Source organism: Mchenga conophoros, linkage group LG19 (assembly GCF_057382185.1).
Source record: "Mchenga conophoros isolate Kocher_MC1m ecotype Shallow Benthic linkage group LG19, M_conophoros_male_GT1.1, whole genome shotgun sequence".
NCBI lineage: Eukaryota > Metazoa > Chordata > Actinopteri > Cichliformes > Cichlidae > Mchenga > Mchenga conophoros.
Genome location: NC_140544.1, coordinates 16,169,553 through 16,192,515, shown reverse-complemented (window position 1 = coordinate 16,192,515; position 22,963 = coordinate 16,169,553). Strand labels below are relative to the sequence as shown.

At 39.8% G+C, this 22,963-nt stretch overlaps 2 protein-coding genes across 5 annotated transcripts in view; one reads left to right on the top strand and one right to left on the bottom strand.

The window, feature by feature from the left end:
• trmt61b (tRNA methyltransferase 61B) overlaps positions 1–13,740 on the bottom strand; it is a 15,812-nt gene extending 2,072 nt beyond the window's left edge. For 2 of the 4 annotated variants that reach the window (XM_085256227.1, XM_085256230.1), the window contains exons 1-3: positions 1,507–1,626; positions 600–1,423; positions 402–504 (exon numbers count right to left, since the gene is read on the bottom strand). In XM_085256227.1, coding sequence (XP_085112353.1) covers positions 402–504; positions 600–1,352 — 856 coding nt within the window. In that variant the 5' untranslated portion in view covers positions 1,353–1,423; positions 1,507–1,626. Of the gene's footprint in view, positions 1–401; positions 505–599; positions 1,451–1,506; positions 1,627–3,762; positions 3,779–13,671 lie in introns of those variants that run through there. The other 2 variants (XM_085256228.1, XM_085256229.1) reach the window with 2 other exon arrangements.
• On the top strand, positions 3,847–22,963 carry wdr43 (WD repeat domain 43). Its single transcript, XM_085256226.1, has 18 exons — positions 3,847–4,110; positions 5,008–5,142; positions 5,338–5,459; positions 7,433–7,553; positions 7,748–7,866; positions 7,977–8,079; positions 8,369–8,433; positions 11,463–11,622; positions 13,703–13,789; positions 13,943–14,068; positions 15,635–15,781; positions 16,047–16,133; positions 16,511–16,542; positions 17,168–17,231; positions 17,700–17,813; positions 19,599–19,668; positions 21,635–21,693; positions 21,953–22,963. The coding sequence occupies exons 1-18, from the start codon at positions 3,904–3,906 to the stop codon at positions 22,085–22,087; spliced, it is 1,953 nt and encodes a 650-aa protein (XP_085112352.1). The 5' UTR covers positions 3,847–3,903; the 3' UTR covers positions 22,088–22,963.

Here is a 22,963-nt window from a genome sequence, read left to right as displayed (position 1 = left end):
AGAATTCGAATAATAACTGTAGCTTATGTTGTTGATTTATTTTAAGTAAAGCCACTTTGAATTTATAAAAACAGACACTTTTGGGAGATCATTAATTCACATTCCGGTTTGCTTTCATTTCCAAATCCCACCCTCCCCACGCCTTTCTTAGTTTTCACCTTCTCTTATCGGAACCAGACCCTCACTGAGTTCTTTGCTCACTCCAACTTCCATTCTCTTTCAAAAAATTTTGCCCAATCATATTTGAGGGTGTGGTCCCGGCTAGTGAAATTGAGTGAAATTCTTTCATTTTATCACCTGCCTGCATATCCAGATATGTCAAATGGAAGAGAAAAACAATCTGCTATCAACTTCTGTGTGTAGCGAAACTGGTGATCGTGCTTCCATATACGAGTTCAAACCTGCTTTTGACAGGAATAGAGACATGGCCCCCGATCCAGATCCTGACTCCAGGACACAGTCTCCCTCTGTGACGTCCATCATCATTAACATAGAAGCTGCATCCTGAGGAAAGAAAAACATTCAATAGATTATCTGTCAGAAAACTCTGAAGCTGAAAGGCAACTGTGTACATATATCATTCATTTACTGCTCTCTACCTTAGGGTAGGCAATTGCAGGTCCCCGCTTCATACACAGCACATAATCCTCCAAACTAGCTCGCCTTATAAAGATGGGGACCCCCCGGTGGGTCTTCAGAAACAGCCCTGCTGGCTGCCCTGCAATGTCATTGTGCAGTATGACCCCCCAGCTGCTCTCCAGACGGGCCCCTGTCTGCAGCTGGAACATCTTCCTGAATTCCACGCGCTTCTTTCTGCGATACTCTGCAACAAGCAGCTCTCCACAGGTAAGCAACCTTTCCCCGGGCAGAGCCGCCCACACCTGCTTTTCCCGGTGATGAACTGAGCCGGTGTCCAACTCTTCTGCTCCAACAGGTGGACTGTGAGCCTCATGTTCAGACTTTTTAACGATATCCTCATCCCCAACTTCTACCTGCGTGCGATTTGGGACTGATCCTTGGATCTCTGCCCCCTTATCTGACTCCTGCTCTCTCAGCTGCATCACCTCAGGGCTCAATGCGTCCTGGGGCAGCAGGCCACTGATCCTCTCCAGCGGGGACAGAGGTCTCCTCTTCCTGGATGTCACCTTGGTACTCAGGCGTGAATAGTCGGAGGTGCCCTCCTTATTATCGTTACGCTTCACAGCAGCACCTGAAAAAGTTCTTGTGTCTCTGACACTTTCACTGAGATTCACAAGTAAATCCCTGTGCCGGCTGTGTCTCTGACTGGATGCCCAAATTGTCAGCGTTCTGTGCGTAAACACAAGTCTGTGGAGCGCGACTTTCAAAGCCATTGCGACATTCAAAAAAGTGACAAGGTGGAAGCTGTGGTGTCGATCCCATCCAGTAAAGAAAGCAGAAAAACCTAGAATGACACAAACAGCGTGTAGACCTGCGGATTAAAAGCCAGAGCAAAGAAACATTAAAGGCTGCTTAAATGGAACTTACGCTGTAAAAGCTTTCAATCAGTTTACATCCGTTTCTCGATAACCAGGCTGTTTACAGACTCAAGGAGGACACCATGCTGGACACTGACATGTGTACAACGTCACAATTAGGCGACTGCTGTAATGATTAAAATCTACCGGCAGAGGGCGATGTTGTAACTTATATGCCTCATTCAACTATGATTTAAAAATGTAAAATAAAATGTAATTTTGTATCATCACGCCTAATTTAATATTCCAAACTTTTCGATGAATAGACTTTTTATTACGGTGTGACTTTGAACTCTTTGGATTATCTTTCAAACCGTTTCCATCGACAGTTTTCGCTCTACTTTACAAGCATAATTAATTTCACACTAAATTTCACAATAAAAATGTTTTCAACAACAGGAGATTTATTTAAATGGAGAACGAGAATCATGTTAATGAATAGAAAAGTTGAACTTACGTTAACAATTTTGTTTTATTTGGAAAAAAAATAATTCACAAATGTAGGTTTGTCAATGATGTGTATAGTATGGAAATTTGTTTCTGCCACGAGGGGATGCAATCCATAACTTGATATTTGGAGTTGGGTATCTCAAAATTTCAAGTTTATAAGTCACACAGATGCGTGATCAGCACTACTTGATAAGTTATTTAAAGCTGTTTAGTCTAAAATGAAGCATCCCACAAATTATTCTCTTAAAAACGAATTAAAAATGTATTTTTAGTTTAGCTCTGACCCCTTTTACTGGTTTATTGCTTTGTACAAGTTGAATCTATTTTGGGTTTTTATCTTTGAATTTACTTATTATATATTAGCCTGTGTTATTGGTCGGTGCGAAATAATCTGCCATTTGTTGTTAATTTTTGAATACACATGATGTTCAGCACAATAAAAGGAGGAAAAATGGGCAAACAATGAAACTTAAAATAATTATTTAATGAAAATACAACGCTTGACTTTAGTATTTTAGTACTCATAAGAAAAAATTAAAAGACGTAAGTTAGTAATTTAATGTTTTAAGTAATAACCTAAAACATTAACATCATTGGACAGCCTGTTCTACAGCTGAGAATATAAAACTGAGTGCTTGAGAGCTGTCAGTTGTAGAATTTGCAAATTTGGAACAACTTTTAAGGTGAAAATAACTTCAAACAGTAACACGTCTAAAAGGAAAATTTCTGTCTTCTTGACATTTAATTTCATATGACATTAATATTTTGAAAATTTGTGTTGAGTTTATGTTATTTACAGCAAAAAAGCTGTATCATTATTATTATTTATGAACTTGCATATATAAACCTGAATGTGGACATGTACACTGGATGAGTTCATTTGTTGGTGATGCATTCAAGAGCCTTGGGAGAAATTTACAGTGTGGGGATATGAGGATCCTATAGGATGATACAGAGATAAGTACCCTACAAATTGTGTTATTTATAGGTAGTTGTAAAATAAATGGGAACACCCAAGTTACGACCTATTTTGTCAGTACAAGTAAATGCATTGACCGATTGTAAAGGCTGATATTTACAACTAAGGATATGCTTGCTTTGGAGGGAAACATGAACACAGCATAAATCAACCTGCTTGTTGTCTGGAAGGAACAAGATTTCTGTATTTACGCTGCCCTACAGATATGTGGTGGCTAAAAAAAAGAAAGAGCTATTATTTAAAATCATACATTTAATTCATTTTTATTCTATTTACCATTGATTAAAAAAGGAAGAGATATATTCTTTTTTTAATTATAAACTGAAACAAAATAGTTATCCCAGTGTATATATGTATATATGTATATATGTATATATGTCACTTTTTTTAATGTTGAACATGCTGTATTAATAATACAGCACAATGCTACCGTGGTTTGTCTCACAGCAACATTTCTGTTTTATCTTTGATCATTTTATACGCACGAAATCGAAAAAAAATACTTGATTAGTACCACTAAGACACATGAAATACAAAATAAAGAGTAGTAAGAGGAAACAGGAAACCGACACGAAACAGCAAGGAATTCTAGCGGATAGATCCTGACTATTGCTGGCTCTTGCACTGATATTTGGCAAGAGAAATGACTGTTGAACAGAGCAGTGGTTAGCTGCAAAGATTAGGTCGATAAGAACAGGGTTAAAGGTCTACTTGACTGTGGAGACTCGGCTGATGAGAAGTGTTTTTTCGGGCTAATTGCTGCACTGTAAGAAATCATAAAGTGTGAACAGTTAGTTATTGACGACTAGGAGGCAGTAACGCAACCTGAAATGTTACCTGCTGCCGGGAAAACCCAAAGAAGAACGTAATACGAAGCGAGTGGGAGGTGCTGGGACAAAGTGCGCATGTGCTCAGAGGGCCACACGTGGGTTGTGTACACCACGGCGCACGCACGCAGACGCAAGTAGCGCTTCAGAAATGGCGGCTGACGGTGGCAGTTCTTCGCTGCAGCTACCCTGCGTTTTTTCACCTAAATCACGACAGTTCTTAGCGCTGTGTGCCCAGGATGGCAGACTTCGAATTTGGAACACAGATAGTAAAACACTTCACCAGGAATACGTGCCTTCAGCTCATCTGAGTGCCACCTGTACGTGCATAGCCTGGGGACCATGCCGGACAGTCAAGGTACGTGAGGCTGTTGTTAGCGTCAGCAGCTAGCGAGGCCCGAATAAAGCCGCATTTGACAACGTGATATAAAGGAGCAGTTGTTAAATCGAGAGAAGTGTTACTTTTCAAAGAGTGAAGTTTTTACTCAGCGCGGAAGGCCCTGGCGTTTGCCGTTTGAAATGCTTTACGGAGCTGACAGACGTGGTTAGCGGCGGAGCCACGTTAGCAGCTCGCTAGTTTTCCACAGCTGCGAAGAACGCACATGTTAGTCCCACATGGTGGTCCAAGCAAATGACGAGCATGTCTTAATTTCGTATATTATGGCGAAGTTAGTCTGAAAAACTCTGAAAGTGGCGACTTTAACTAAAAAAGATGTTTTTCTTTGTTTTTAAATGGTTATTATGGTGAATTAACGAGTTATTGAAGTTAGCATCAGCTCAGCGGAGCGTGCCACCATGACACTTCTAGAAGCAGGGTCCGCTAGCTGTACCTCAGTTTATCGAGGGGTAGTTTGTTAAAAGTTTGTTACGAGGCCAAAGTAAACATAAATTGGGCGCTGAAAGTACTGCAGTTTTAAATCCACGGATGATAACTGAGATTAGAAAACTGTTTTCTGTTCTCGGATTCAGTTTTATGATTCTTTTAAATGTCATTAAGACGAGAAATTGTTTGCAGTTATTCTTTTAGCAGTCACTGTGCTGCCGTAGAATTGGTTTAATATGTGGAACGTTAGTACTAGGCACTAATGCCGCCGTATTCAGTGATGCACTGGTCCTGTTTTCAGTCCCCATACAGATTCCTGGCTTTGATTATATGTTAGTGTTGACTTGATACCAGAACCTGAAAGAAATTCTATTAATTCTAATTGCTTTACATTATGTATAATATCATCACCTTAAATATGCTTTGTGTCAGGAGGGGCCTCAGAGGAAGAAGAGGAAATCGGAGGCGGTGCAGGTGGAGGAGAAGGCAGACCTGTTGGCCATGGGCACAGCAGCTGGAACTGTGCTCATCTATAGTACAGCAAAGGGAGCATTGCATTGCACCCTGGTAAGTTTGGGACCTTACATGGTTTGCAAAGAATCGCTTCTTTGCAACCTTATGCAGGATGAAAAATGTTATGTTTTTCTTTGTATTTTTGTCTTTTGTCAGAGTTAATATTTTTTTTAGTGTTACACTCACTTTTTTTTCCAATATAATAGGACTAGTTGTTTACAGTTGCTAACTGTGCAATTTGTGTGCCAGGATGGAGCCCACAGTGGAGGAGTGAACTGTGTCCAGTGGCACCCTGAAGAAAGCTTATTATACAGTGGTTCAGATGACACAAACATTGTAGAGTGGGACTTGCAGACTGGCAAGACAAGAAGGTCAGTAACTACTTTCTCTTTGGGATAGTTTGTTTAAACCAAGAACAAATGACCAATCACTGATCAATACATTTCCTGTAATGATAACTGGTTAAAAACTGGTTTGTTAGCCTGAAAATTATTTCTGATATTTGCTATTTAGGCTCTCTTTATTTGTTCATGCTGCAACACAGTTTTTTCAGCTATAATACAATTAGTTGCCATTGTTTTATAAAAACCTGTTTTAGGTTGTTTAATAGATATCCCTTTAAAGTCACACAATGTTATCTAGTAATGTATTTGTCAGAAATTGTCTTTGTGCAGCCAGAACTGTTAGAAAAGAACAGTCCAACACGGTGGTGGACGGTGTCATGCTCACTGTCACAGGCTTCTTTAACACATTTGGACTTGAAGTGCTTCCTACATTTAAACAAGACAGTACTTTAGAAGCATAAAAAGACATCTCTAAACACTTGAATGTTAAGAGAAGTTCTAAATACATCTATGTGACATTGCAAGTTTGTTTGTGAGAAACACTTGAAGAGTTCACACCTGAAAATCTGTTTTTCAAAAAGGATGTCACATTCTGGGTATAAATCATGTCCTTCTTAAAGTGTTTATATTTTTGACACTAAACTATCCTTCACATAGAGCGTATATTGTAATATTACCTCTTAAAATTGCACTCTTTCCAAAAGGACATTGTTTTCTTGTTTTTCTACCTGTAGAAACAACACTGGTGGTGAGAAAAGTAAGAATGTGGTTCCAGCTTAAGCATGCCTGTCTTTCACAGACCCACCAAGGCCTAAAATACACCAGCATCATTGAACGTTATACCATCAGACATTTACTATCACTATATTTCATCATGAAAGCCTCTTGTCTGGTGACAGATATATTAGCTACACAGGCACAGTCAGCAGCAACAATCATGAGCACTAATGCCACCATGAATCTTCACTTGATGCTCAGTAAAGCCCATTCGAGGTGCACAAAGTGGGTTGGAGAGTGTTTGTTTCTTGCTGTTATTAGGAGAGAGCACCAGTAAATAGTATGCTGTTGGCCATAAACTTTTTAGGTTCATCACTTCAGTAGGAGAAAGAATAATGCAGTGATAGAAAACACCAAGGTGTTTCTCACACATCACACTTCACAAGTCATTATCTTATTTTTGTTGGTGCAGTTAGTGGAGCATTTCGTTTAACTGCTTGCATCAACCAAACGAGTTCTACTTTGGTTGTTGTGTGGCCAGCTGTCTGAAGGTTGTCAAAGTGGTGCAAGTGCCATTCAGGTCCAGCTTTCCACATCGATCTTTGCTAACCTTAAAAAGACTTCAATTTCATTCAGACTTAAATGGTTTTTCACTCTGTGCTCACTAGAGCAGTTTGTGATTTAAGGGATAAGAAAAGGGTGTTGTTGTTTTTTTCTTGCTGTTTTTAAAAGGTTGAATGGGCTGCTGATATTTAAAGCTGATCACGAGGAAAGAGGAGAGGAAAGTGCTTTAATGTGGTTTCTATGACATCAAAAAGAAAGCATGAAAAAAACTTAAACTTAGGAGATGTAGTCAGCTGCCTCTCCAATGAGTCTTTCACCCTGCAGATGAGCTCAAGCTTCACTGCCTTGGACTGCAGTTGGTCTTGTTCTTCTCTTCAGCGAGCTTCACATACTCACACATGACAGTACTCTGCCTCATGCAGGTTCTGGTTAGTGGCCTTGCTCACAGTGGCTCTCCAGAGTGGATTGAGAACTAGAAGATGTAGTCCTAAATACGGGACTTGAAATATGTATGACTGCAGGACAAGATTCTCTCTGGAGAAGCAGCTGAATGAGGACAGCTACAAAACAAAAAGTCTAAGAAATGGAGGGGGGAGTGCCAAAATGAGCCACTAGATGTGTGTGGTAGATGTTAATATATCATGGAAGCCTGCCCCGATTAAGTTGTTTTATGGGAAAAGCTAGTAGTGAACCTAAAATTGTCATCGTCTCTCTCACAGTAAGTGGAAGGCAGACCATGCAGCGGTGACCAGTTTGTGTGTGAGCCCTGATGGTAAACTGCTGCTGTCAGCTGGACACATAATAAAGATGTGGGACTTGGACACCAAGGAAGTTTACAGGGTGAGCTAAATTCCAGATTCTTTAAAAAAAAAAAAAAATTATTATTAGACATAAGTCACCTAATAAACTTGGTTTTAATGCAGATATGTTAGTCACACTCCAGAAGAGTCAGTATTGTATTATAGTGTTATAATAGTGCTTTACTTAGACCTGAACTCAGCTGTTTTTTTTTGTTTTTGTCTTTTTCCTTGCAGAAGTTCACAGGCCACTCCACGGCTGTGACGACCCTGCGCTTTGCCACCACACGACCCCCTGACAGCAATGGCCTCTACTTTCTGTCAGGTGCTGCCCATGATCGACTGCTCAGTGTATGGTAAGTGCAGAGTTGATTTTAGTATGTTTGATGTTGTGTAATTAAGTGCATGTATGAAAATGCACTGCAGTCAGATTTGCATGACTTAATTCAAAGCTATCTTACTGAAGGCAAGTACGAGAAGATGGAAAAGACAAGAACTCAGTGGTGTCCTTCACACTGACGGATGAGCCGCAGCACATTGACCTCGTTACATCCAACAGCAAGGAAGAGGTAATGCATTACTTCTCCTGTATGTTAAATTACTTGCAGTCGGTCTTTAACAGGGTAAAAGATAATAACTTGAAACAGAGTCGTAGGCTCTATGTTGATAATTTTCTTAATTAGGAAATGAGAAAATATTCATACGTTTTTTTTAGCAAACGCTTAGAATTTAATGATTCAAAGCATTTGCTAAAACGTGTCTTCTGTACTGCGTTTCTGTTAGAACTTTTGTTCTTAAATATTTTTTCATGTTAGTTCTCGTGTGTGAACATTTTGGGCTTTTTTGTGTGTTTTACAGGCAGTGAGGCTGGCAGTGGTGTGTAAGGATGGGCAGTTGCACCTCTTTGAGCACTTTTTAAATGGGTAGGTTTCTAAAACACTAGTTTTATACAAGACAATGTACGGCAGTGCAGGGTAATGGGATGAAATATTTCGGCAATAAGCATTCATCTTCTGCTCAAGAGAGGCTGTGTTGCACTTTTCATTGTTTATAACATTGTTTATTACATCCAAGTGGCTTCCTACAATCTTTGATCTTATACAAATGCAAAGTGGACAGGTTAAAAAAAAATCCTGACTGCATTTATCAAACCATAGACTGCAGTAGAGCCATGGGTAGGCAGGAAAGTATGGACTGACTGCAGCGTAATAAGACCAACATTTGCATGTGCATTAACACTAGCACTGAGATTAAAAAGCTAGTAAAAGTGAGACAGCCAAAAATAAAATGATCCAAAATGATGCAGAGAAAGCAAGAGAGAACAGGGTGAAACGGAAGGGCAGCATGAAAAATTAATAAATAAATGTGTGTTTTGACACGAGCAGGTAGCAGAGTGTCCTTGGCTGAAAGCAATAAAGAGAAGAATGAGTTGCACTGCACAAATAGTGCAAACTGGAGAGCTGCCAAGCAAAATTTAAGCATAAAAAACATTAAATTCTACTCTTTAGAAAGATGTGTTTTAAATGTTTCCGATCAGAAATTCTTAAACGATACAATACATACATTTGTTCAGTTTTTCCTTCTGGCCATCACAGGAGAGCTCACATTGTCTCGGCCCCCTTTCTGCTAATAGTCATCAAAAAAGCAGTTAGTCACTCCGTGGTGGATGAACTTGACTTTTACTTTCAAGGATCTATCAAGGATCCACCAGCCCACAAGGTGTCAGTTTTACAAGAGCTTTTATTGTTCACTAAAACGAGCACAACAATGAATGGATTTACTGTAATCTCAACATTAAGTGTCCAAGTAACCCTCCAAAAGCCGGTTGCTTTCTTGCAACTTGTTTTTGTCCAAGTCATTGGTTGTGATGTTTGAGAGAAGACTGGCTCACAGAGGACTTTGTGTAACTTCTGTTGCTAATTGTTCAGTTACACCCGTCAGCGTCAATCTCCACCCTGCAGTTTTTCAAGGTCCCTCAAAAGGACCACATCTAAAAGAGATCCTACAGCAAGCAAGCCAGACTGCCTAAATGGCCCTTTCAATAGAAAACAGACTGCTGTTCCACTTTATCTAGACTTTGTGGCACCAGTGCCATCCTTTTGAAAAATTAGTCTAGAACCCTGAAAATTGGTGCATTTGTAGCTGAGGAGCCCCTTTTCCATTAGTACCTACTTGCCAAGGTTTTCAGGGTTTTCCATTAGGTCATAATACCTGTACCAGGTACTAAAATAGTACCTGCTCGGCCAGGGTTCCAAGTGACCTGAGCAGGTACTAAAATGTGACGTCGTCAGACAGCACGCCACCGATTGGTTGGTCATTGGCACCGCTCAATGAGTCGGGAGACTTCACAAAAAAATCTAATCGCAGTACTACAAAATTTAAAATGTATGTCACATGGATTTCAGGTTGTATATATTAAATACCACCAAGTACATGTTCAGCAATTTTGTATGCTGTCTAGGGCTGAACGATTATGGAAAATAATCTAATTGCGATTTTTTTGCCCCAATATTGCGATTGCGATGCGATTATTTTTTAAGGTCTTTGTCTTCTGTATTATTAAACAAAGACAAGCAATACATCATATAGTATGGCCAATACTATATTACATTAATTTTAAACTGTTCTTTCCTGGAAGACAGACCTCTGTTATGATGACATGAGGTGATGCATGAATTGACGACTGACATTTTTATTTAACTTCTTCAATCACAACAGTATATTTGAACATACACAATAGTTTATTTTTAGCTTACAAACATCTGAGCATAAAGTGCTGACAAGGAACCCTGGTGTAAACATTAAAATGAAAGTCAGTACAATGTGCAGATTGCAGAAATATACATAAAAAAAATCAGTGGCTTTACCACACTCAGTTTTTCGACATCTGTGAACTACTAGACAGTCATTCAATTAAAAAATAATATTAAATAAATAAAACTAATAAATAAAAAATACACACATCTTACTGATCTCTGCAGTCAGTAACATTACACATAAAGTGCAAAAATAATAGCAATTGTATAAACACACACACAAACACGCCTTTAAAATTTAAAGGCGTGAAATTGGACGGTCTAGTTCTGATTAGCGTCACCGCTGTCTCGGTGGAGTTTAATAAACTCGGCCGTCTGCTTCTTGCTATCTAAAATATAACCAGACACTGGTGTAAATTCTCGACTGTCTCATACTTCTGTTTAATAAGTTTTCTGTTTGACGTTTAGTCAGCTGTGTGAAAACCAAGGAGGAACCCACCCGGGGGATTAATAAAGTTTTATTTTATCTAATCTAATAACTTTAATCTCAGCCAAACCGATTTACTCACGAACAAACAAAACACTGAAAAAAGCCCAACAATAACATTTTTAGGTTGTCTAAGTGACTTATATATTACGTTTAACCCGAGCAGCGAAACTCCGCGGTGATCTGAAAATGATGTGCCGGGAGTTGTGCCGTTCTCGGCCGCATCAGTAATCCTCGAGCTCCCGGCTAGCTGTCGAGCTGGTGGGTAGCAGACGCCTCTGAAAACGTCGAAGCACTTTTGCAAATATGGAATATCTTGATAAACCGAGCAGATATTTGATGTTTACACAACTACTTTCTCGCCTGAAAATATGTTAAAAGTTTATTTTGTGACCCAGAAAGATTAGTATGAGTAATTTTAAAACTTAGTAGCGGCCGCCATTGCTGGAAACTGGAGTTTGGCTGGGCCGCGCTATGAATTCTGGGATATGGTAGTAATTTGGACAGCCTTCGGCGCGTCGCTGTGACGTAATCGGTCTACAAATGCGGCCTCAGGAGGATGCAGCCCATGAATTTGGACATGTCCAGAGTATAATCGCAGCCTTTGCGGTTAGAAAATTGCACTTGATCATGTCGCGATATTATCGCAAATGCGATATATCGTTCAGCCCTAATGCTGTCTATGCTAATGGTTGGTTTGTCCCCTCAGCCCCTGTAAGAAGCCCTTGTCACCATCATGTACGGTGCAGATGTCAGACACAAAGGAGTCCCCGATCCCAATCCCACTGCTAGCAGCGGTGCTTGGAGCGGATACTCGAACTGTGATGCTGGCGTACGGCAACCACCTACAGCCAGTAATGGAGAAAGTGGTGAGTCTTCTGAAGGAAACCGAAATACACAATGTTATATAATAAGTAACCTGGACAGTCATGTGTTTTCTTTTTGTGTGTGTTTTTTGTTTGTTTGTTTTAATAGCCAATAGGACAGTTCTTTCCTCTTATACAGGAAAAATTTCAACTAATTTACAGTCTTTATTTAATCTGGGAAATTTAATGAAGTAAGTAGATGTCCTGGTATATCATCTTGTACAGTATAATTAATAAAAGATACTTTTTTTTTTTTTTTTAAATCTACACTGGGTGCCCTTCCTGGCACAGCCCCAAAGAGATTTGTGTCTCCTCTAAGGATCAAGTTGGGGATCTCTCGTTTATTAGGCAAACACGTAAACCACTATACAGAAACTCACATTAACACCACAGTCATGCGTGGCTACCAGTAACCTGATACGAGCTGCATGTTTTAATGAGCGCCTTGATCACTTGAACAAGAGTCATGGTAGCATTCTTATTGGACCCCATTAAACTATATTAAAATATTACTTTAAAGACTACATCAGTATGAATACATGTACTAGAATTAACAGATACACACATGTCAGTACCTGCCTAGTGTCTCTACAACAAAGTTTCTTTAACACTAAAAACGGTGCTTGTTTTGAATAGGGCCATTAAGACCAATAACCTCTACAAATACCATTATATGTTGACAGCTCTGTTTCTAATTTGCACTGTGATGCATTTCATTAATTCCAAGTTTGGTCCTTCACTTTCATAAAGTGTATGTGAGGGACATGGGTAGGTCAAGCTTGGTGTCTATACCTTCTAAAGCCGTAGTCTCAAGATTGGCCAAATTCTCATTGGTCAGACAATCACTAGGATTAGTTTCAGAAGAAGAAAAGCATGGCATCATTAGCCTTACAGGGTTGGTCAATAATTCTTTGGCAGCGCAAGAACGGAGCACCTGTGGAAACAGATTTGGGCTTTGTCCATCAACAGGAGACTGCTAGGGCTGATTTGGTTCATTTGAACATTTACTACACATTTGTCCAACGACGAGGAGGTTAAATGTCTCACAGAGTAGTGTAGTGAAAGATAAACTTATGCTGAATAGCCCTAAGACTAAATATGTCATTGTGCCCTTAAGATCTGCAAAGGCCACAAAATCCACACTTTACATAACACGATTTTCACCTCTTCATCATTTATCAAATATTTGTGTGTTTACATCCAACTGTTCTCTCTGAGGAAGCTGCATCAGGCTGTGCACTCACCGGGTGAATTTCTTTAGGAGCACAGTAGAGAGCTTTTTGTCGTGATTTTATAGTTGCTTTTCTTATTACCATTTTTAGTTTCTTTTAGAACTACTTTTATCCTTTGCTGTTGGTTGATTCTCTCCAAACAGAATTTCATTGCGTCTTTCTACAAATAGAGAATGTTAATTCTTAAGTAGTGAGCTCAAATTACAAACGCCGTCATCTTCAAAGAGAACATCTGTGTGGCTGCGTTCTCTTAAAAAGGCTGGCCAAACAGCTGGAGTAAACTTTGCAAAAAGGCAGCAAGGCACATCTCGTCCGGCTCTAGGGTCCAATGAAAGTATTAGTTATGGCAACATTAAGCTGGATGATCAGTGTTCTCTCATTTAAAATAAAAAAATGATTTATTGATTAGAATTGTTTATTTTTGTTCATGACATGAAGTCCATAAGCTATTCATTAATATTTCATGTGCTGCTATCACCATTTGATGTAATTATAGGCGGGTGCACACATGTCTCTGGTTATCATTTCATTCTAAAATGTGATGTTCAAATGATTTAATACAATCCAAGTAATTGCCTTTTATCTTTGTTTATAAGTCCTTTAGGCTGATAAGGCTGCCGGTAGCATGTACCTCATACACTGGCACATTTTGTTAATTAAGAGATAACATATAAATGACAGACCACTGATTTAACAGATTACTGCATATCTCACGTCTGAAAAAAGGACTTGGAGGTGATGAGCGCCTGACAGTGTACAGCTGATAAATAATACAGTGTTGTTTTTGTCCGTAATATTCATCAGGTTTGCTCACACTTACCTGTCAACCTTCTTTCCTCTCATCTGTGCAGGAGATCAACACAGCAGAGAGACATGTGTGTTTGACCCGGGATGTTCAGACCACTTTGTCCCTTTCCATGGAAACCACAGTCTCCAAGGTAACAATCAAGTCTTCATTTTCTTCACTATGTCAAGAAGACTGGTCTGGACAGGTTATTTGCCAGTCCATGTGCACTCTAGATAAACTCCCAACAGTTCGAGCCACAGAAGTGGAGGGTGAAAAAAAAAAATTATGAAATTGCTTCTTCCAGGTGAAAACTCCAATTGTGAATGCCAAGAGCAAAGTGCTGGTCCCAGGACTTCCTGGTCACAAAGCCCCACTTAAAGGAACCTCACAGGGATCAGAGAAGAGGAAAAAAGACACAGACACCAAAGAGGTAGGCTCAGCCTCCGGATGAGTGCATCTGTCAGTCTCTCTAATTCTGACAGCTTTTTGGCTTCGGCCCCAAAACGACTAAATGAGCATTAATGTCTCCACCACATTGTTGGCTCAGTGATTAGTCACACACCAATCAGTCAAGAGAGGCTGTTAATATGGGCTCAAATTGTGGTCATAAATATTTTGTACTTGTAAATCAGTTTTGTACTTGTGAATCAGGATTTGTATGTGTAAAAAGAATTTGTGTGCATAAAAAAGATTTGTGTGTGGACTTAGCCAAAACATACGTGTGAAACTCTGCTCTCAAGTTTCAAGTTACAAGTACAAATTTTGACATTGGTCAATGTCATGTCAATCACAAATTTAACTGTCCAATCAGAGAACAGATGGGTTTGGCTGTCGATGGGGCGCTTTTTTGAACTGCAGGTCCTTGAAGGGTAATACAGTTTGAAGCTGGATGATCTCTGTATAAATATCCGATAGCAGCTAGGTCCCCTAACTTTCAGTAGCTGTTGAAAGGATAAAGTTGTGGTATATCAGTGGTTAGAAATACCATTATTACTTTAGGATTAGTTTAACACAAAGTCAGGGCTGACCCGCGACCATTGCTGTGAGTCACAGTGCGCAGCATAAAGGTACTTTCACATCGGACGCAGCATGTGCTGCTAATGCTAACTGCTAACTAAAAGCCAAGGATCCAGAATTTGTTGCGCTGGCTGCTGGGCTCTGTGGGTTTTTGCGGCAGCACTACCTGTACTACATGCACCTGCTCCTTGTCGTTTTTATCTCTGACTTTATGTCCTCTACAAGAGTTTGTGGGAGTTTTTTTTTTTTTTTTTTTTTTTAACCTTCAAATGTTCAATAAAAATAAAAACTCGGACCACCACAGACTGTTTTCCTTCGTGGTGATGAAGGAAAACGCTGGGCTGGGATGTAAAAGGGCATTTATTCCCTCAGGACCTGAAGCTCCATAAAGCACCCCTCCAATAGCCAAACCCATCTGTTCTCTGATTGGATTGTTAAATTTGTGATTGACATGACATTGGCCAATCAGAAGAAAGGAAGAAAAATAGTGTCAAAATTTGTACTTGAAACAACGTTTCACACGTATTTTTTGGCTAAGTCCACACACAAATCTTTTTTTTTTTTACGCACACACAAATTCTTTTTACACATACAAATCCTGATTCACAAGTACAAAATATTTATGACCACAATTTGAGCCCATATGTTAACAGGTGATTTATTATGAGAAGGACATTGTTACAGTGAAAGTGCATACATCCTCATCCAACCCACTCAAAAGCCTGTTTGCATCTGATCATTTATCATTCTGCAGTAGAGGGTTTCTTTGTTTTTTCTTAAAGTTTTGCTTCCTCATTCGACATTGTTCATTCATTTGAAAGGTTCAGAAACTCTCTCAAAGATTAATCACACTAAAATTTATGCATATGTGGTATTTTAAGTGTTATAGATGTTTCTGTTTTTGATGTAGTTTTGGTACTAAACTCTGTTTTGAAGTTTGCAACCCCCCTGGCTAAAAGATAACTCTGCTTCTCTGCAGATGTCAATAGCAGAGCGACTTGGTGAAATTGATCTGTCTACAGTCTCTGAGAAAGGAGCATCTAAAGGGACGGCTTCGTTAACGACAGACAATTTTGCAGTTCTGCTGGTGCAGGGCCTGGAGAGCAATGATGCTAGCATCCTGAACGTAAGTTCTCCTTACAGAGTCTGATGAAAGGCTTAAAACTTTGAGGTTGAAAACAATCTCAGTTGATTCCGGTGATAAAATTCAATATCAATCCCCAAAACATCTTTCAAAAAAATCTTTGAAACCATCTGTGAAAGTGTTGACTTTGATCAGCTTCCCACAGTAATGCGAGGTGAAAATAAATGGAGCCAATTCTTCTGGCACGTCTTGGGTTTTACATTAACTTGTTCTGTGCAAACTTCTTTTCCCCCCTTTGCTCCTAAAGAAAGTTTTCCAGACTCGCAAAGAGATGGTAATAAAGAAGACGGTGGCTCGGTTACCCCTCTCTGCAGTTCTACCATTAGTGGAAGAAGTAAGTGTCCCCTTTATGGTCAAAAAGCAACATTTTGTGTTCCTGTGAAGGGATGGGATGGTCAGGATTTTTCAGCTTTCATCAACTTTTTAACATTTATATCAGCACCTGGTAGTACATATTAGGCTCCACAATCAAAATACAAAAACTAGACAAATGTTGCACAACCTGTGTGGCATATTAGAAGTTTTTGGCTCTCAGTTTTTTGTTTTTTTTTTAATCTTTGTGCCGTAGCATCTAAGAGCTAAGAGTCTTGAACTTCCCATTCCTACTACAAAGCTACATTAACCTGCATCTATGTTTTGTCCTGTTGTCAGGATTTGTAAGTAAACTCATGTTAACTGGAGTTTTTAATAAACCCCGTATCTCCTCTGCAGCTCACGAAGAGGCTCCAAGGGCACCCGTTTACGTAAGTGAAAGCTTGACGGATCAGCTCGGCATTTAATTAGCTTGAGTTCAGTGTTTGTCCACATCAGACATTAGTCACTGATGCAGTTATTTGTACCGCTGCTTTTTATTCTGCGTGCCTCTGGCATATGGCATCATAGTGAGTGCTGCAAGAATGAGGCCAAAACTAAGAAGTGAGCTAACATCTTGGAACTGTGTTGGTCTCATTAAACATTTCATTAGATGATCAACACAAGCTTAAGACATTTTTGCTTTTGTGCTACAATACACAGAATGCACAAGTAATTCCTCCCATGTGAATTTTAAAGTTAAGGTGTAATACATTAAAGGTGTTTGCTATCAAACATCTAAATGAAACTATGGAAAACTGTTGGGAGAGTTATATGGAGGTTGAAGTATTTTGATTATAGCATAACATTGGCATTTTACATTTATGCTTCAAAAATGTTTGTAGATTATCCTGCTGAACAAAATATTCAAGTGAAACCTTAGTATCCCACAGAGCTTGTGGAAGAATTGCTAACTAACTGAAAGGTGAACAAAAATCACTGTCCCTGCCTCACTCCGAGTATGAAGCTGGCCTGCTCCCTTTGCTTGACAGCATATACATTTGTTCTTTCTTACAGGGCAGCCTTAATGGTACGGTGGCTCAAGGCTGTACTTATGCACCACACATCATACCTAGCATCGGTGAGTTCACTCTGCCTGCACTCGCTTTAATTCCTGCACTGTCATTTGTGTAGTGACACACGCCAACAGTGCTTATTGATGCATAAGGCCAGAAAGCAGCCATTCATATTTAATGAATGCATATTGGGATGTAGATTCGTGTTGTCTGACCATCAGTGTGGCTCTGACTAAAAATATCCTCACAAGCAGGAGGTGCTTTGATTGACATTCAGCTTTCCAACCTGCTGTTCATACCACTCTAAACAAGAGGAAAACTAGCTTTTTGTTGACCCTTCTGCTTCCACAAAACAGCTGGAATGTCATTATAATTTTAAATGTAAGCTGAAGCCTGGCTTGCTTCATGTAAATATCACCTGAAAGGAATGGTTAGCAGAGGAGACAAAGCTTTGGCAGAAGCCACTTTGGGTGCTTTCTTGTTGTCTGCTGAAATGTTTTTACCTTCAGCTGATCTATCTGTGTATCCAACAGCTGCCAGACCTTGTTACCCAGCTGGGAGTCCTTTATCACATGATTGAGAGCAGAGTGAAGATGTTCCACAAGCTAACAAAGCTGGATGGGAAGCTTTATCTCCTAATGACACAGGTAAGTGCCAACATATGCAGTGTTGTGCACAGTATCATTAGCTTTAAGTATTTTCAAATGACTGGATTTTGAGTGTTCGAGGGGTGAGTCGTGTGTCAGGGACGACTTGGATGGCTTCCCTCACGAAGCTGCTGTGTTTAGCGGCACCCTTAAAATGCAGAATGTCCTCCCCGCTCACTCTTGTTTGACGTTTAACTGTGAAATACATCAAATCCAGGATCCGGTGTGAGATAGAGGCATGGTTTGTATTTGAGGACAAGTAAAGGATGAATATAGTGAATTGTGTCAAAACAATAAAAGCCTAATGCTTTTCTGTTTAGATTTATTTAGAGAGGAAAGTTTGAATGGAGTGGGGGTTTTTTTTCCCCCTTTCCTGCAGTTATACTCCTGTAGGCAATGTCAGTTTTACATTATGTTCTTCCAGTAATGTGTACATAATGAAGATCCATTTTACTAGTAAATATTACAGCTTACTCCTTGAGGGAAAGACTTCTTTAAATAGGCTGTGTATAAATAACAAATGTGCCGATGTATGCAGAATGATTGTGTTATGTTTCAACCTATTATTGAGTAGCTGCACAACATTTGTGTGTAGATTTGTAAAAAAGCTTTAAACATTGGAAACATGTAACTGTAGTAACAAAAATGACATGATAAAATGGAGACTAGGCTGTCCAAAACAAAGGGTCTTTCCTTATACATACATTAGAAATGCGACGCATCATTCAAATCAGTGTTTGAGGACGACAGTCTGACTTCACAGGAGCTTTCTTTATCACACAAAGAACGCATGTCATTGTCTTCTCCCCACTTCTGCTCGTACACACCTAGGAGCTGTGAGGCTGTGAAGACGCAGGCAGAAAAGTTTGAATGTTGTTTCTAAACATTTGGTGACTGCTTTGAGAGCTCCAGGTGATCGGTTTTGTAAAACTGAACTCGGCTTTGTATTGTTCAGCGTTTGATCGTGAAAGATGCTCTATTTATCCCTCAGGAGAAATTATTTTGCCACAGCAGCCTTAAATGCAAACCAAAAATCCCGGAACTTAAATTACCCAAACAAGATAAGAAAGCAGACAGATTAGACTGTGTAACTACACTGTAACAAACAGATGTCACACTATGCATGTACAATTTTATGCAGATGTGAAAAAATTGCATCCTTTAAGGCTATTTTTCACAGTCTAGTAAATAATCAGCCAACTGTAAGGTAGTATAAGAATAGGTTGCATATAGTTGAGATAAATATATCCATAGCAGTGTGACATTTCTCTCAGACACAGCCAATCAAGCAGTCTGATCTTGGATACACCAGAACAGTTTATGCTATTTGTATCCATAATAGCTCCTGAAAGTATATAATGAGCACTCTGGCAGTGTACACTTTCAGTAATAAGATGACGTTTGCTCATTATGGCAGTTTCTTTATGAGCTGAAATGGAAGGGTATAAATCCCAATGTGGCAAAAACATGTGCACACACTGATTTGAGTTTAGTTTGTAGGTTTCTGGTGCTGGGTGTGTTTGGTTCTTTTAGTTTTGTTTCTTTAGTAAAACCAATAAACCCCCCCCCTCCCCTTTTTTTTGTCTAGTTGTAATTACAAACTGCACACATAGTAATGCTGTATAAGTATGTGATATTGAAAACTGTTTAAGTGAAAAAACATTTTTCTTGCAGATAGAACAAGAAAACATGTTTCAACCATGTATTTTTAGTCATGTTTTTAATGTTGAGTTGAAAAAAAAAGTCTTGTGCTGTATCTAAAACTGTTTTCCCTTTCACCACCAGATGGCGACAAGTGACAGCAGCAACGTGGTTTCAGATGTTGACCACACAGCTAAGCTGGTCTATGAAGACGGTAAGTGTTTGTTCTTCTGTTTAGTTTCACTAACCTCCCCAATCCCACCTTTCTCCTCTCAAACTTACCTCTCTTGTGGCATCAGTTCCTTCAGATTTCATGCAGATCATTGTTACCTGTGAATAATGCAGTCCATCGAGCAGAGGGTGTGGTAGCTAGCTGTATTAAAATAATCATTGTTTTTTCAGCCTGTACTCTATCTCTTGTACATTTTCAATGGGTGATTGACTGGATTGACTTCTTGAAGGTGATGGAGTGCAACAGGTCACATCGATGCCCTGCTTGAGTCTCCGCACTGCTACACTATTGTCTTCTCATTATTTTGACTGGCATTCATTATCTTGTCATTTCACCTCAACTCATCTGGGACTCTGGCTGAAGACTGCGCTGAATCGGTTAAGATTTATGAAAACAGCGTTGGCCATCATGCAGCCACTCTTGGCAATGCATTGCACGGAAACATGACTCCTGTTGCCTGGCAACCTGACCGGCAGCGTTCAGATCCTCCCCTTTGAGGGAACAACAAGGCCCCGCTCTGTTCGCTCTCATTTCTCATTACCGTACTGTATAAAACGCTTTAGGTGTCGCGGATAAATACAACAAAATAAAACTAGTACTGGTGCAGAAAAAAATAAGATTTATTCATAACACACGTGAAAAGACCCAGGAAAACAGAGTTAACGATAAAAAACGATAACAAAGTAACGCTAAAAACCAATAAAAACCCTGAAAACCATACATTTCACACCCGAGCCTCAACTCTCGCGGCCCGGTACCAAACGGCCCAGGGGTTGGAGACCGTTGGCTAAGAGCATCTTACAAGGATGATCGTGCACTTCAATTTGTGTCCACTTTTCTTTACATGGTTTGTAAAATGGAGCTTTCTTTAATGTCAGCTGGCGTCATTACCGAAGAACTGACCAGCTTCTCTCACTACTTGGCCTTTTAGACTGTACATAAAAGATGGATGAAGCTAAGAAAAATGCTGCAGTACTGAATTGCCTTAACCCTTTGTTCTGGGCAGCTGGGGACAATGGCTCTTGAACTTTATCTTACTTAATCTGACCTCAGTGATATCTTTTCTGACCAGTTTATGGTCTGAGTTGTTCATTTCAGTTCATGAAACGGAATGTTTATCTTTTAAAATATGGTAATTGAGTCAAATAGGAGGATAAAGTCGGGTATGCTGCCCATTTGAGAACCCTTTGATGGACGGCTAAACAAAGGTATTTGAAACCATTAATCAAATTCTTCAATAATGCAGACTTTGCTGTGTAACTGTGCAGCATCTCATCTCATCGCATTGTGAATTGCAGGAGAGTGTCAGATGCTGTCTTGCGCTGTTGAACACTTACATACTGTAAAAGCATTTAATGGCTTATTTTATAAAATCCTGAATATAACTTGATGTAACCATGTTGACATTGTGCTGTTGTAATTTTTACTTACCGAGGCTTTAAAAAGCATCGATTTTTGTTTTTTAAAATGAGGCAGCAACCCTCTTTATGATGTCGCCCTCGCAGTGTCCCATATATTCACGGTGATTACTCCTGCCTGGTTTTACTGTTGGACAGCATGTAAGCATATTTACAGTTATGACATATAGCAGCAGAGTGTTTAGCGAGGTCTGTAACCAAGCCTGGCTGGTCAGTGTGCAGGCAGCAGACAGTGGCTGGCTGATATAATGGGACAGATAGAACCATCAAATCATAATGACCTCCAACACTCCTGCATCATAAAGTTCATATTGTTGTCACAACTAAATGGCCCTGCTGTAGTGTTGAAATGCAAATACCTTCCTTCACTCTGTATGAAATGTAAAGAACTGAAGCATGAAACACTTCCTTCCTTCTTTCCTTCCTTTCTTTCTTTATTACCTTTGTGGAAGGTTTGTGTTTGTGTGGAATAAAAACTTGTTTGGCTTTGTCAGCTGAATGATTTGTTTTCCTTTGCCTGCGCTTTTCAGAGTCATCTGATGAAGATGAGGCATCTGGTGATGAAGGTCTTCCCGATGAAGACTCTGATGTAAGTTAGACTAGAAATTTACATTCTTAATGAACTGTTTTTCCAGCTCTTCCTCGTGCTATTTTTGCACATTAAGGCAGTGTAAATTTGATGAGACACAGCAAACAAATATCAGCCAGTGCCATCTATGACTTTGTAGAAGCTTTGCAGATATTAGGCAACACTGGTGCTGGGAAGGAAAACAAGTAGATTAGTACCCCTCATGCTGTCAGGCTGTCCATTTCTGAGTTAAGCTGAAGTCTTATATTTGTGTCCTCAGCACTGGGAGGAGGATGAGGCGATGACAGAAGACAACCAGGAGGAATTGGAAGACGAGGATCCCGGCAGCAGAACAGAATCCAAAGCAAACGGCGAGGAGGATATGGAGCATGAAAACGAGAGTGAAGAAGAATGAGAACACAAACACCAATCAAACATAAAACGGACCTGAAAGAGTTACATATACTTTCATTTTATTTTCATGCATTTGATTTTATTATTGGAATAGAATGCAGTTTTGCAGAATCAAGGGACACATTGAAACGAGGCCAGATGGCCCCCCTGCCTCGCTGCAGCTCGATTCAGCCGTGGGTTTGGAATTGTCGAGCTTGTCTCTAAAAACTGAAAGTTCCTCGACTGATTTCGTCCATCTGCACTCCGACTTTACACCCCGATGTGTTTGCATTGACTGCCAGGCTAATTTGGTTGTGTTTAGTTGACCTACGTTCTTGAACCTGCATTCCAAATTTGATGTCATAATGTTAAAATGGTATAAGTATGCATGTTCAGCTTTTCATTTACAGCACTGTGCGATCGGTTTATTTTAACTCAACTCTGTAGGCTATTTGAAACACCTGCAGAAATGCAAACACGGAGCAGGAGTGGAGTTTGGATGTAGCTCCCCCCATCCCGGGGTCTGTGTTTGTGCAGCATACCAGAGGTGGCATTGCCAGGCAGGACCATACATCATGTCCCCCGCAATGTAAATCTGTATGTACAGTGAAGTGTTTGTATGAGCTCTTCCCTCTACAGCCACCCCCAGAAAACCTTGGGATTAAATGAACTCCTGTAAAGTCTCCTAAATGCTGTTTATTTTTTCTTTTTTGTTTTTTTACCGCCTTCAGATTTGTTTCAGATTTGCAGCCTTCTCGTTTTTAAATGTGTTCTTTTTGTGTTTAATATCAGGACATGTCTTTATGTCCACTGCCTACCACCCATAGTGACAGGGGCAACAGAGGACAAGAAATTGTGAACTTTGCTCGAGTGGGTGAATAAATGGGTTTTCAAAGTG

What these genes read in the sequence shown, in the direction of transcription:
- wdr43 (XM_085256226.1), top strand. Translation starts at nt 3,904, where the DNA reads ATGGCGGCTGACGGTGGCAGTTCTTCGCTGCAGCTACCCTGCGTTTTT. An exon ending in GAGCATTGCATTGCACCCTG is followed by an intron (nt 5,143 to 5,337) that starts GTAAGTTTGGGA and finishes TTTGTGTGCCAG; the next exon opens with GATGGAGCCCACAGTGGAGG. An exon ending in TTCCCGATGAAGACTCTGAT is followed by an intron (nt 21,694 to 21,952) that starts GTAAGTTAGACT and finishes TTGTGTCCTCAG; the next exon opens with CACTGGGAGGAGGATGAGGC.